The sequence below is a fragment of the Bubalus bubalis genome, chromosome X, assembly GCF_019923935.1.
Source record: "Bubalus bubalis isolate 160015118507 breed Murrah chromosome X, NDDB_SH_1, whole genome shotgun sequence".
NCBI classification, from domain to species: Eukaryota; Metazoa; Chordata; class Mammalia; order Artiodactyla; family Bovidae; genus Bubalus; species Bubalus bubalis.
The window spans coordinates 31869463-31885735 of NC_059181.1; the positions used below are offsets into that span (position 1 = coordinate 31869463).

At 34.3% G+C, this 16273-nt stretch overlaps 1 protein-coding gene across 8 annotated transcripts in view; it reads right to left on the reverse strand.

Moving 5' to 3' along the window:
• The window catches only part of DMD (dystrophin), a 2402664-nt gene that overhangs the window by 1350291 nt on the left and 1036100 nt on the right, over window positions 1-16273 (reverse strand). For all 8 annotated transcript variants that reach the window (XM_025277237.3, XM_045164452.1, XM_045164449.1 and 5 more), the window contains 5 exons: window positions 15855-16010; window positions 10525-10695; window positions 2396-2575; window positions 1975-2103; window positions 146-316 (listed from right to left, as the gene is read on the reverse strand). In XM_025277237.3, the coding sequence (XP_025133022.3) occupies window positions 146-316; window positions 1975-2103; window positions 2396-2575; window positions 10525-10695; window positions 15855-16010 (807 nt within the window). The remainder of the gene's footprint in view (window positions 1-145; window positions 317-1974; window positions 2104-2395; window positions 2576-10524; window positions 10696-15854; window positions 16011-16273) is intronic.

Below are 16273 nucleotides of genomic sequence, written 5' to 3' on the forward strand. Positions count from 1 at the left end.
GGTAAAATTTCTTTAAATACATTTTGGCCTTCATTTTTCTTTTGAAAACTTTGCTGTGGGGGTGGCCTGCCCCCTTCAGAGTACTGCGCAACCTTCGCAAGAGACCATTTATCACTAGTTTCCACCTTGGAGCAGATCTTCCTACCTTTCCAGTCTTAATTCTGTGAGAAATGGCTGCAAATCGATGGTTGAGCTCTGAGATTTGGGGCTCTATTACTTTCCTGCAGTGGTCGCCGCGGTTTGCCATCAAGTTTGCTGCTTGGTCACGCGTGGAGTCCACCTTTGGGCGTATGTCATTCAGTTCAGCCTTTAAACGCTATATTCCATGAGCAAGAGACAGGGCTTGAAGTTAGTAATTCAATGGAGGTTGAAAGAGACCGAAAGAGCGAGAAAGCAAAAGAGAGTGGGGAGGGGAGAGAGAGAACTAGAGAGAGGGTAGAGAGACAGAGAAGGAAAAAGAACACATGCAGAGAAAACCAAGGGAGGAAAAAGCCAACTTCCATAAAACAGGAGTAAAGTGAAAATGTGTGTTAGTTCAGGAAAATAGGTCACTGTCCTTGCTTCAGTTTGATCTAAGTTTATTTAAAGCATTTCCTTAGTCTGAAGAAGGACAAGGGATGTTTTCCTGATTTTTCTATGTTGCCAGCAACAATTGTTGTGTCATATTTAGTCATACCTTTCCTCAATTTCAAAGCTGTGGAACAACTTTAACACATGTTCAGGAAGAAAGGAAGCTGAAGAACAATTTTCTATTCCTTCCGAGGACTTATGAATTCCCTTTTGCTTTATCGTATCAATTATCACAGAAAAAAAATGGATTTTCTAACAGATAGGGATTCTGTGTCACAGAGTGATTGAGGAAAGCTGAGCCTGACGGAGGGGGTTGGAGAGGCTATGAGTGAAATAACTCAGTTCCTATTTTTCCAAAGACCCTGAAGGAATTTCTCTGTAAGGTGACATCCCTTACCTACACATCCAGGGAGAAGGAAGAACAAAAGAAGGTACAGACGATAGAGCAAGTATGTTTGGGGCACAGCCTGTAATACATTTATAGTTTTTCATTACAAATGAATTGCAATCTGTAGAAAATATTGATTTCATAAAAAAATGAACAAATCAATTGTATAGACAGAAGCTACAGTGTTTGAGGATTCTTTAAATAGTAACCCACTAATCAAATAAAATTATTAAAAATTTCAACAAAACAGAGGAAGGCATTGTTTAATTTATGAGATTTGTTCAAATGTAATTCTTCCTATATAATTGGAAAATATGTCATCAAATAAATATAATATACCATTAATATGATATATTTGCATATTATAACTCTCATTCTTTTTACAGGAACCTTTTTTTTTTTTTAAAGTAAAGGCTAAGTTGCCACTAAGAAAGACAGCTTAGGATGTCCTAATAGTTGGTTTTGACACAAAAAGAGAGAACACAAAGCCATGTCTACTTTACATGTAGTTAAGAATGAAAAGTTCAATTTTACATAAGCTCAGTATTGTTACTAAGATTTAGACTTTGTATAGGCAAAATGTATACAGATCGAATGTCTGGTGTTTATTCAGATGGGCTATGAATGATGCAATGAAACTAATCTTTGTGTTAGGCACAGGCATATAGAACTAATACTAAAATTGGCATGATTTGCCATATAACACCAAAATAAATCCAAGAATTCTTTTCTTATCAGGTTTTTAAGTTGTGTGTAATTAGCTGACAGATCAATATGGACAGATATCCAGATCACAGAGCTCTTCTAAGTCATGAACTCTCATTCAAATTAAAGAAGTAGGGAGGGAAGGAAAGAAGGAATTAAGGGAGAAAGGAGAAAGGGAAGGAAGGAGGGAGAGGGAAAGGAAGATATTTTTCACTTTTAATAAGAAGTCCCTGGTATCTTTTAGGACAAAGATGATTAATATAACTGTTGTGTAGTGTGAACATTACTCATCATAAGAGTTTATTTGCTACCTTTAGCATGTCTTCTTTTTGCTGTGGTTTCTTTTTCTCAGATTCATCCAGAAGTGCATCAGCTTGAATGATCCACTTTGTGATATGATCCACATTCTGGTCAAAGGTTTCCATGTGTTTCTGGTATTCCTTAATTTTACAGAGACAAACCATGACATAGTATTAGGCAGACAGTATTTTTAAGTATTTGTCCTACTTTGCACAATTCTAAAATACAAAAATGTAGTAGCATTCAAATTACTTTTATGTGCAATCTCCATACAGAATATAAGTATGGAAAAATATAATGTAGATATTGAAAAAGAATAAACATTTACATGGAGTTGAGGATTTTGTGAACATAAAGACTATTATTGAAAGTTTCTATAATGTCTCTCTCATGACGGAGAAGGGTTGAAAATCTTTCATCCTCTTCTCTTACCAACAAAAGGTTTAGCCACTCTTCGGCTCGAGAAGTGACGGCTATCCAGTTACTATTCAAAAGACTCAGTTTATCTTCGACCAAGGTCTCCTTCTTGCCCAAAACCGTTTTCAAGGCCTCTCCTAGCTCTGTAATGCTCTTTAGGTGAACCTTCTGTTTCTCAGTCTCTTTCTGAATAGCCTGTAAAAAGAACAGCATTTGAGCCTCACATAATATATTGTAGCCTTAAGATTTAATGCTTTTGAAATGACTATGCATCTAGTTACTATGGTAAGATTTTTCAAGGGTTTAAACTTTCAACCATATCTTTGGGAATGATGAAAATCATATCCTATATATTGCAGTCCTCTACAGAGTATATATGGATATGTATTTACACATAAACATGATTGATGTTATACTTATTTATGATTATATACACTTAATAAGCATACATACTATCAATCTAAACATATTTATATTTACCTAATTTGTATATGTATTGGATAAACGTAGATCTTGGAAAACCCATCCACCAATAAGCAACTGATTTTAGAAAATTCAGCAATTTTTGCTCTCTTGAATTGCTATAGCAGGAATTTGTAGATTTTTAGTGCCGCAAACTTGTTTGACTTCTGGCAAAACTTAAATATCCCTTTTCATAATAATGTTTTTAAAAGCATAAAATGAGATACATTAGATTTTAAATAAAAATAATTACACTATAATAAAATATAGAAAATATATTTTTTAAATTTGTGAGGTGGCAATAAATGTTTTCTTTCCTAACGTGTAACTATAATGATCTAGCAACAGACATTTAGGATAATTTCAAAGTAGTGATGAGCACAACTGGTGTTTTGAATTATATTGAATGACTAGAATGTCATATAAAATTATCTTTCATAAATTTATCTGTGACTGGTGGCAAATTCACAGGAACTACTGATATCACTAGGGTTTGTTGCTCACACACATAACTGAAAAAAATGCTTAATTTCAGTTAGAAGTAAAGAGATACTATTAAAATCCCTTAAGAGAGCACCAACACTTTCTAAGACTTGATTTTCAAACCCCCAAACAAGCACATTCAGTATTGGAAATTATGTAGAGAGTTGATGGGAAATTGATCCTAGTACAAACGTTTACTGTCAGCTCTATCTACAGCTCTTTTTTGTGACATGTCACAGTGAACCACATGACCCTCCTGCATTTCCCTGCCTCTACTCTCGTCCCTCCCCACCCACTCCCCCATCTGTCCCCTACCCACATACAGTTGTTGACATTCCCTGGTGGGTAAGTTTGAGCCAAACAGATACTCTCTCAAGAAGTTTAACTAAGAGATACAGAGATTAGGGTAACACCTCAGCTGAGAAATCATTTAGAATGAAGCTGATGTCTTTACCCTAGCAAGTCAAAGCCACAGTAAGACAAATTCTTACTGGGAAACAGCAATGACAATAACTGGAGGGAGACCTTTTGCATAGAAGAACATGAAATATATGCAGAGAGAGTAAGAAAAGTGGTTCAAGTAAATGAGAGAAAGGTGGTCCCTAAGAGCATATATCCTTAGTTCTAGATGTTCTCCAAATGCCTTTTTTATATTTGTAATACACCAAAATAATTCTTATGGTTGCCTTTCCTCCATATTATCAGGTCCTAGTCTACTTGAAATATATATAAATCTACAAATACATACACCACACACAAATACCAAATAAGGAAGGGGATAAATGAGGCTAAAAGAGGGTATAAACTAATTTCTATACAAAAGACAATTACTGTTTCTTCAATTCCAAGATAGGTTTTTCTATTTGTATTTTTCTTTTTCAATGCAAAAATATCTGAAATTAAGGTAATTAATGCTCAATGAACTTATCAGGTACCACACAGAGGATTATTTGTAATGTAGGTGTCATCTGTTGTGCATGAGTGAGCACAGCAGTTCATAAAATGAATTCCTTCACATATTAACCCTAAATGCTACTGAGTGCCTGTTAAATGCATCACTGTTTCAGCAGGGACATAGGGGATTTTACTCAGCATTTTTTAATGAAAGTATGAGAAATGCTGTTTTGGGGGAGAAAAAGTCCTTCTGGATTTTGACTTGTGAGTGTCATGGACTAGATTTCAGTCCTTTCACTCCCTTTGTCTGTATCCTTTGTTAGTACACAATCTTTACAACTATATGTGGTGGCCATTGTTCTAGGTACTGTGAGTAAAAGGACAGAAACAAAGTCCTTACCCTTAAAAACTTAAATTTGAATATTAAAAAACATGAAAATATATGCAAATGATCATTTCCTACTTCCTGTATTCCAAACTACTGCCCTGTCACTAGAGTTCATTTATTTGTAAAGGTAACACTTCACAAAGTTAAATCTTAATTTATATTTGGATCACTAATTATTCCTAAAAATAGCTTCAGAAAGATGACACTAAGTTTAAGCTTTGGAATAAAAAGTTATGTACACAGACATCTGTCCCTTCCCAGATCAGCCAAAGTGATGAAAGGCGATGGAAATTTCCAACTCTCAGAAGACATCAGAGAAGTTTTGAATTTAGGGAATAATGTTGCAAACAGTTAAGGGGTCCCAAACAACTATTATGCATTAAAATCTACCCATATTCTCCAGCTACTTCTCAAGAGAAAATGTTTAATGCCCAGTGATATTTCATTCAGTTAATGAGCATAAGAAAACAAGACATGTGGACTAATGTTTGATTTCATTTCAGGGTTTTCAATGTTAACAAACTCAAGTATACTGAAGTTAGCACCATCATGAATATGAACTTGAAAAAAAGCAGTGATCATTGTAGTAGTTTACAACTGCTTATGGCCAAAAGTGACTCAGGAGAAAATTTACACTCCTTCTGTAAAAAGACCTAAAGCCGAACATTTACATGTAATAATCAAGAACAAACTAGTATTAAATCACTTGTATAAATGCTATTTTGGGTTAGGAAATACATTGTGCTTGTTTACTGAATTTTTTAAAAAATTTCCCCACAAAAGCATTTTGAATTAATGGCATGGCTTACAAACAATAAATTTTAGATTTTAAGAAATTTGCTTATCTTGCTCTGTGATGCAGACTTCAAGTTTGATGAGTCAATGAACATCAGATGCTTAACACTCACTCTACACTGTGACTTTCACTGCCAGAGATAAGGAAGGAGGCGATCTTTGTATACTCTGCTCTAATGTTATCTAAAGTGTAGCTGTAGAGAAAAGTTGGAATGCAATCATTTTGCTATCATATTAGAAAGAACATAATTTGGAGGAAAGGATAATTCATGGCTGGGATAATTCATGGCTGGAATAAGTGTGAATGGCTTCAAGGCAGAGGTAATGCTTGAAATCAGAGTTTACCATAAAGGGCTGGATGGTTTAGACTGACTAAAGACTGTATAAAATGATAAGAAACTATGAAGGTTGGAATGAAATGCCACCAAAAGGGGAATCAATTCAGTTCAGTTGCTCAGTCATGTCCGACTCTTTGCAAGGAAGAGGAAAAGGGGAATATGGGGCACTAACTGGAAACTAGAAACGTATATTTTATGATGTCAAGTAACCATTTTCCCATACATTAAACGCTTCCTACAACAGAAGAACATCTATACTTGCAGATGTATTGAGAATTGAATTACTAAATTCAACTATAGCTACTGTGTTGGTCATTCTTGTTACACCCTCACCTGGTACTCTTTAAGAAAGGTAGACTTATTGGGTTGGTGAGATGGATAAATCAAATTGAAAATGTATTTCTTCTTCTTAAAATGCATTAAATCCTCAGCATACATGTTCCCTTCTGTTGCCTTATGAGGTGAGGGTTGGGGAGGGTTTTGGAAGGTCTACCATTTTGAACGGGCAAGTTCAAATTCAATGATTAAACTGAATAAATCGAAACTCAGCTCTTTAAGTTTTTTCAATCTTACAGTAATGTGACAGCTTCTAGGATCAATTTTAAAGCTGAATTAAAAGCACCATTATGAACACTCAGTTTTATTTTGACTTATGACATGGTAGAAAGAAATCTGAGTACTGAAAAATTGATGCTTTTGAACTGGGTATTGGAAAAGACTCTTGAGAGTCCCTTGGACTGCAAGGAGATCCAACCAGTCAATCCTAAATGAAGTCAGTCCTGAATATTCATTGGAAGGACTGATGTTGAAGCTGAAGCTCCAATACTTTGGCCACCTGATGCGAAGAACTGACTCATTGGAAAAGACCCTGATGCTGGGAAAGACTGAAGGTGGGAGGAGAAGGGGATGACAGAGGATGAGACGGTTGGATGGCATCACCAACTCGATGGACATGAGTTTGAGCAAGCTTTGGGAGCTGGTGAGGGACAGAGAAGCCTGGCGTGCTGCAGTCCATGGGATCACAAAGAGTCAGACATGACTGAGCGACTGAAATGAACTGAACTGATGCCATGGTCATAAGTCTTGTTTCAGGAGTTTTAACAGCAGCTAAATGTGAACTATCCACTTGGTGTTCTTAGGTTTTATGATACAGGAAAAAAATGTCAGATAACAGTAGAACTCAATGTAGATTTAAATTGTCACAACACCATTTCCATGTCTTCCTTCCTTTACTAGGATGCTGCAAAATTCTTGTTTATTTGATCTTCTTTTATCTCTTGTGCAAGTTCTCCATATAAGAAGGGTTGACTAACCGATAAAAGGTACTTTAAAAGGTACTCTCCCCATTGAATTCTGCCTTCAGTCAGTCTGCATAAATATTATACCATTTCTGGTCATCAGATATGAGAGAGAGTTTTTACCTTTAGCTACAAAATATATTCACGGGAAGAAAGTGAACAAATTATCACATTACCACAATTCTAACATGTGCATTTGTACATATTAAAGTTTCTGAAATGAGATAAAACTTGCAATCTATATTCACATTTAAGGGAGTGGTGTTTCTTTGATCCACAACATCTATAATTAAATCAAGTGTATCACTTGATCTCATATGTCTTAAATGTGATAAAATATGATATTAGTTGTTTTTTAGGCCCCAACACTACTGTCATGGTTTGAGGATTAGAACACATTTTATTATTAGGCTAATGTTATGGAATAATATAATGATAAATTTTAAGACTATAAAACAGTAAGGAGTGGATTTTATAGTAATGTGCATTGGCTTTTTATTAATAATGTATTGTCTATTAAAAAGAATTTCATGAAGGCAGAATACGTAGAACAGAAATTATAGCTATAACTATAATGACAGTGAATAGTGACTTCAGTGGCATTTAACAGATGTTCTATTTTCTAAGTAACAGCTGCTTGATGCATTCATTGTACCAAGTTAATGATCTGCTAGTGTTATTTCACTTCACAGATAAATTACTGTGCTCTCTTTAAAAAAAAGATATGCAATTTTTCATGGGAATGATAGTGCAACAGACTTTAGAAATAAGTAATAGTTCTCATGCTTTTACAGCTAAGAGGAGTGATAAGTTGAGGCAATTATCCAGATAATCTAGGACCAGAGGCCAGATCTCTTTAAACTGTGAAAGGTGATTGTTTGAGGAAAAAAAAATACAGGACATGGTTGGCTGAACTGAACATAGATTTCCTAAGACTGCTTGTATTGCATTAGCTAATAGTTCTCAAACTGTGCTGAATATTAGAGATTTAGAGACACTGATCTCACAGACCAATTAAATCAGAATTTCTGGGGGTGGGCCCTCAACACTGATAGGCTTTTAAGGTTCTCAGATGATTTCAGTGTGCGACCAACACTGAGAACCACTGGCGAACAGAATGATACATTCTGTCATGTGACAGTCATTAAATTTTAGGAATAAAGTGCAGTCAAAGGAGAGAAGGATAACTGAGTAAAGTTATAATTGTTGTTCTTAATGTTGACTATTATAAACATTTGTCCCTGAAATACATGTGAAAATCATGACTTGTTACATCAGTGACTAGACATCAATTGTTTTGTGCTATTTAATACTCAGAGTTAAACTCAGCATTTATGTATGTGTATGTGTGTGTGATTCTCACAGGTAACTCTTGGTATCCCAAGACTGTGTTAAGAAAAACTAATGGGCAATTTATGCAAAATGGTAAATATGAACTATCTAAAATGCTGAAGGATTTAAACTATCAAAGGACCTATTATTTTTCTAGAGAATTATATTTAACCATTTTAATCTTTAGCTAACACTGTGGATATTAAAAGGCTTTAATCTGGAGGAATTATTTAACTGGCTTTGAACTTTTGACTACTGAAATTAAATGAGGAATAAAAGAAATCTCTTAGTGGTTAAAGTCAGTAAATCATGTAGATTAAACTTTGCTGAAGCTTATATTTTCCAAACATAATGATCATCAGAGATATAAACTTCTATTTAATTACATAAATATTTTTCTCTGGTTAGATTTCTGTGTTCAATTGATATGCTAAACAATTGTAGCCAGTAATGGGATAGTCAGAATTGATTTACTTAAATCTGTCCTCCAGAATGCTTCCTCTGTGTCTTTATTTTAGAACATTACCTACTTATCATTTCATCAGGACACTGACTACTCAGCCAGATGGAGACATCTTTTGCAACCCTCCTTGAAGGCTAGATACAATCATGTGACTAAGATCTACCACGTGGAATTTTGGCTTATTTCTTACAGCCACCCAGCCTGCACTTAAATACATGAATGTCATTGATTCCCAATAAATAGAAATATGTTTGTTTTTGTGATAGGAGGAAAAGAAAAGTAAGGCCAATGTAACATTTAATCTGTATGCTCTGTACACTCACTACTCTAATGATTTCACAATATATATGATCCTGAACTAATAACTGTAAGTCAATATCTTATCTCTAACAAATCTATTCTGAACAGGAAGAAAAAAGAAATTCATTCTCTACTATTTATTTGAAAATAAAGTGTAGTTAATAAATCTTTACAACTGCTTGTCATCCGAATCTACATGAAGAAAATCAGTTTTCAGTTTTGGTCTCACTGTAGGACTAAGTTTTTACATAATGCAATTAAAGTTCCCAAATTTGGTTAATCAAGATATAAATCTTGCATTAAAAATAAAGCACAGATATCTTAAACATCTAGTTAATGCAGGCATGTGTTTGTTAACTTAAAAAAAAATTGAGGGAGCGGGTTGTGCTAAGATTGATTTTTTTCTAAGTGCCCAGTGGCTTGGCAAAATTTAAGGTGAAAATACACTATTAATATCAACTATTTAGTTTATATCAACATACTTTCAAGTAATCCAGTAATATGTCCACTAAAAAGAAAAATTAAGCTATTGGTGCTTTGACCTTGAATTGTAGAGAACAATGATGTCTGACTGGCTGTCAGAGAAACACTAAGAATCTACAAGCTGAGGATTAAAGGAAACCCAGGGCTGTTTGGGGAGAAGGCAATGGCACCCCACTCCAGTCTCTTGCCTGGAAAATCCCATGGACTGAGGAGCCTGGTAGGCTGTAGTCCATGGGGTCGCTAGGAGTCGGACACGACTGAGCAACTTCACTTTCACTTTTTACTTTCATGCATTGGAGAAGGAAATGGCAACCCACTCCAGTGTTTTTTCCTGGAGAATCCCAGGGACGGGGGAGCCTGGTGGGCTGCCGTCTATGGGGTCGCACAGAGTTGGACACGACTGAAGCGACTTAGCAGCAGCAGGGCTGTTTGGTGGTGGAAATAACAGGGGCCATAAAGACCCCATGAGATTTTTTATGATTGTGACATCAATAACTTGCTCATCTTGCAAGTTTGTCCAGCCTAACTGTCTGAAGTCTCTGCATCTTTGCCTTCCTCATGGTTGTGGGGTCCATCTGAATAGTCTCTCTTAACCAAGCTAGGGAACACAGAGTAACATCTTTGAACTGACTTTCTGACTAATGATGTATATATATTTTAAGGACTTATTCAGAACCTACCTAATTCTAAATAACCATTGGAGAAAATCTTGCTGAAGGTTCCCACTGGCTTTAGTGTGATTCTGAAATATACAGTTCAACTACTGATGAATTTTTGAGGAAAGGGAAAATGAAGCATGATAATATTTACAGTTCTATTACTGTTGTACATTAACAGCTCCTTAAAAAATCAAATTACACTATGCCCTCATATATGTTAAAAATAACCTTCAGTGATATAGGTTTTACCTTTCCCCAGGCAACTTCAGAATCCAAATTACTAGGCATTCCTTCAACTGCTGATCTCTTTGTCAGTTCCATATCTGTAGCTGCCAGCCATTCTGTCAAGGCATTCATTTCCTTTCGCATCTTACGGGACAATTTCAAGCATTTCTCCAACTGTTGCTTTCTTTCTGTTACCTGAAAAGAATGACCATAAAATGTAATTTGGTTTACTTTTTCTTTTCTTTTTTTTTTTTTTGGTTGATATATGGCAAAATCAATACAATATTGTAAAGTTGGTTTACTTTTTCAATTCAAGTTTAATTATGGCTACTTAATTGGAACTTTCATATTTTTGTCATTTTAAAATAACCTTCTTCTTACTTGAAAAAATATTTTAGAAACATTACATATTCTGAATATTAATAGTGAATAAACACAGTCTATGAAAGATGAGATCCTTTATCCAAAAGATAGCATCCTGTATCAGGGAGAAAGAAAAGCTACTACTATTTTCTCTAATATAAATAAAATTAATTTATGGCCACAGTTTTTAAATAAATAAAAGGATATAAGTCAAACTGAAGACATGGCATGTTTCTTTTAGAAAACCTTCAATCATCTGTCAAAGAGATGGGCAACATTTACAATCCTCTATATGGGTGTTCTTTGGAAGGACTGATGCTAAAGCTGAAACTCCAATACTTTGGCCACCTCATGCAAAGAGTTGACTCACTGGAAAAGACTCTGATGCTGGCAGGGATTGGAGGCAGGAGGAGAAGGGGATGACAGAGGATGAGATGGCTGGATGGCATCACCGACTTGATGGATGTGAGTTTGAGTGAACTCCAGGAGTTGGTGATGGACAGGGAGGCCTGGCATGCTGCGATTCATGGGGTCGCAAAGAGTCGGACATGACTGAGCGACTGAACTGAACTGAACTTATATACAAATGAGGCTCGGCCTTGCTGTTAAGTAATCAAAATGGGCAAAGAATACTATTTCTCTCAGAGGCAAAGATATTTGTAAAATATTTAGAACAGTTGATTTTATTGTCATTGCATCATTGAAGTGTCTCACTTTTGCACAAAAACAACACAATAGGTCACTTTCTCCTTAAACATTAATTTATCATTTAAAAGGAGTAAAAAAGTTAGTACCGTAACACAGTTTTACCCTCATTAATAGAGAAAATCATGACTTAATCCTGTGTTTCAGTTCTCAGTGTTTAAAACTAAGACTCTCAAAGTCAAATTCTTCCATGTTGTTACACAGAGAATGAACAAATTTGTGTTTCTCCACCACTCTTCTGATTTCCTTCATCTTAGGAATGGGTTGGTTGGCTTTAATAAAAAGCCCAGAATCTATTATCTCTTGATATATATGTGGGTGTGTAAATAAAAATAGAATAAATAAAAATCAATGATATATTAGCTCTGAGAAGATATACACACATATATATTTTGTTGCTGTTTAGTCTCTAAGTCATGTATGACTCCTTTGGTACCCCATGGACTGTAGCCCACCAGGCTCCTCTGTCCATGGGATTTCCCAGGCAAGAATGCTGGAGTGCGTTGCCATTTCCTTCTCCAGGGGATCTTTCTGACTCAGAGATCGAGGTCGAACCCACATTTCCTGCTTAGAGACGGATTCTCTACTACTGAGCCACCAGGGAACCACCCCCCCATATATATACATATATATATGTATATATATATGTATATATATATGTGTGTGTGTATATATATGTATATATATGTATATATATGTATATATGTGTGTATATGTATATATATGTGTATGTATATATGTATATATATACACATATGTATATGTGTATATATATGTATATATATACACATATGTATATGTGTATATATATGTATATATATGTATATATGTGTATATATATGTATATATGTGTATATATATGTATATATATGTATATATGTATATATATGCATATGTATATGTATATGTATATGTGTATATGTATATGTATATATATGTGTGTATATATGTATATGTATATGTATATATATGTATATATGTGTGTATATGTATATATATGTATATATACACATATGTATATGTATATATATGTATATATGTATATATATGTATATATATGCATATATGTGTATATATGTATATATGTATATATATGTATATATATGTGTGTGTATATATATACCAGGGAACCACCCCCCCATATATATACATATATATATATATATATATAAAACAACCAATAATGCAGTCATTAGCATTAAGAAATACCACAGTGAAGATTTTTTAAATTAAACGTTGCAATGAAAATAAATACCCTGAAATTTTGAGACAAATTACAAATACTCAACAAAATTTGCTTCTTTAACAGAGGTGTGCACACATTTGTTGAAGCTGCAAATTCAATGTTTGTTTTACAGATCTTTCCTACTATTCTTCCCTTCAGAGAAGTGAAAGCATTTGCCATTTTGAGTGTAAGGATTTTGTGTGTAGCAGGAAAAAATATACACCTTCATGGTGTGTTTCTATGCATAGTTATTTTTTCTATGCATTATTGATAGAAAAGAATTCTAGACTTAGTATTTCAAAGAAATTCTATCTTCCCAGAGCTCATGCCTTATTGATTTTTATTTATTTGATTTTGTTTATATCCAGCTAAATATTTTTTAATAAAACAGGAGATACTGCCATCTTAAGGAAAATTGAGTTTTACACTTTTTCTTATTTTGGTGGAGAAATGATACATTTAAAATAGTGCCACCTGCAGTAGAAACTTTCAGCCATCACTGTTTCATGAACACTTAAACATGTACCTGAGGCTGACATGAATATTGAGACTTTGAGTATGAGCATTTGAGGTTGTAATGAGTATTGCTATTTATGTATATTGTCATATAATTTAAAGTATACAGGGACCATATAAGGAACTCTAAGTATTATTATATCTACGTTGCTAGGTGTAATATCTCTTGATGAAACGAAATAGATTTAGATAAGAAACTCTTTGATTTTTAGTCAATGAACAATTAAGCTAAGTTGGTAATATTAATCAAACTAATAAAACTGTTTTAAGAAAAGGATCATGGATGGAACTGAAATTCCTGCAAATCGATAAGTTGAAACCTAACCCCGCATGTGACCTGTATCTGAATACAGGGTGTTTAGGAAGTAATTAAGGTTAAATGAAGTCATAAGGATGTGACCCTAATCAGATTAGATTATGGCCCTACTAGTAAAGGAAGGAAAAGTTATCCCTCCCACTTTCCATCCCTCTCATCTTCTTCTTTCCTCCCCCTCATCCCTCATACTCTCCCTCCCTCTCCATTGTGTAAGAACACAGTAAGAAAGTGGCTTTCTGCAAGCCAGGGTGAGGGTCCTTACTAGACTGACACCTTGATCTTGAACTTCTTAGCCTCCAGAACTGTGAGAAACAAAATATTCTTGTTTAAGCCACCTACTCTATGGTATTTTGTCATGGTAGCCTAAGCTGATTTAATACAAAAATTAATATATATATAGACTGAACTGAGGCAAGTAAAAATGATATAAAATCTGAAGATGATTAAAATAGAATGGCTTGTATATTTATACAAAAGGATAATATATTAAGATATCCCATTTCCTTTGTTTTCATAAAACAAATCCATCACTGCTGAAGGTGCTTGGAAGATTTAAATATGGACAATTTTTTCTCAGGAAGGGAATATGTGACTTTGCCATTTTCTGTAATATGATATGTATACATATTCCCTTTACCACTAATGTTTCTAAATCTTTATTTCAAAAATAAATGCCTGCCCTACATTTTTTGCAGTGTTCTCTCATGTTTTTAAAACTAAGTATGATTTCTTAGTAATCGTTCATTTTGCTTTAATGATATTACTTAGTGCCAAATGAGTAGATAAACATACACTTTCAAATATGTATTTTCAGGGATAAATAGGTCTTTATATCCTCAGAAGAACCAGTCACTCCTTAATAATAATCAATTCAGGGCACTAATAGTCTTCTAATGTCATTTTTACTGTTTTAAATTGTAAGTGATTTATTCTACATTATTTATGTTAAATTTCAGAGAAGGCAATGGCACCCCACTCCAGTACTCTTGCCTGGAAAATCCCATGGATGGAGGAGCCTCGTAGGCTGCAGTCCATAGGGTCACTAGAGTCGGACACGACTGAGTGACTTCACTTTGACTTTTCACTTTCATGCATTGGAGAAGGAAATGGTAACCCACTCCAGTGTTCTTGCCTGGAGAATCTCAGGGACGGGGGAGCCAGGTGGGCTGCCGTCTATGGGGTCACACAGAGTGGGACATGACTGAAGCTACTTAGCAGCAGCAGCATGTTAAATTTACTCTTGCAAAGACCTTGTACAAATTCTTCAAGGCAAAGAAAAGGCCCAGGCAATAATTTATACTTGAAAAAGCAGACTCTTTCAAAATATGTTAAATATAAATTAGAAGGTTTTTAAAATAAATACTTTAGACTTTTTAAGATATCAATTGTACATAATTACTGACTCTTGCTTTACAATATATAAGGAAAGTGGGAAGTGACCAGTGTTTATGGTTTCAGACTGTCAACTAATAAGAATCATTATTTTCAGATTTTCATTTGAATCTAAAATTCACTTTCTCTCAGTGATAAGTAATTTGCAATTCGTAGCTTTAGGTCATAACCTTCAATCTACTTTCAGGGTGCAATATTAGAATTCTGCCTCTGCATGGCTAGTTCTCAAATGTGGGCAAGCATTTACATTTGTGTCTAAGATGAAGTGACAATTTTCTCATTGATGTTGTTATATTAAATAAAATTGGAAACCTGAGCTGTAAAAATATTAATAGACTCTTTTCTCCACATTGGTCTCAGTAAAGCTGTTTCTATGTAGAATGTATCAATTCCATTATACCTAAAAATAAGTAGGCATCTTAGTTTATAAAATTACCAGCCTTTCAGTCATCACAAGTAAATATATACAATGAAAAGAAGGGACAAGTTTAGAACAATGGAACTCTTTCAGAACTATCTGATGGACCAATAAAAATGTCTCTGAGTTTTATGTATTTTTTAATATGGTCTGGAATGTAGAGACTCACTAATTATTGTTTCTTAATAAGAATCACACATGGGAATGTATCTCTATGTATGTATATATGTCTGTCTGTATATATATATATATATATATATATATATATATATATCTGTATCCATGTATACATGTATCTATCTGTAGGAAGTAAATGATTTAGACTTTCTAACATATTAATCGCACATAATTACTGACTCTTGCTTTACAATATATAAGGAAACTGGGAAGTAGCCAGTGTTCATGATTTCAGCACACACCTTTGCTCCCAGCTCATTATAATGCAGTTTCAAAGCCGTTACTCTTTCATCAAGCTCTTTAGGGTTTTCCGTCTGCTTCTTCTGTACAATTTGACGTCCAGTTTTAATCACCATTTCCACTTCAGACTTCACTTCACTCAGACTTTTATACAAGTTCTAAGTTAAAACATAAAACAAAACAGAATAAGCAATAGTGTCTGATTCATACTATCATTAACAAAAAAAACGTGAGTAGAGATCACCTGAATTGCTATTTTATGGTTTCAGTTTTAACAAAGTAGCATTTTGCAGCTGTGGTCAATATCTAGCTTTTGAAATTTCTATTGACTTAATTCCTCTAGTTTTAATTACATGTACATACACAGGCATGCATATTGTGCAGTTATTCTTACCAAAGTAAGGGTATATCATGCATATAT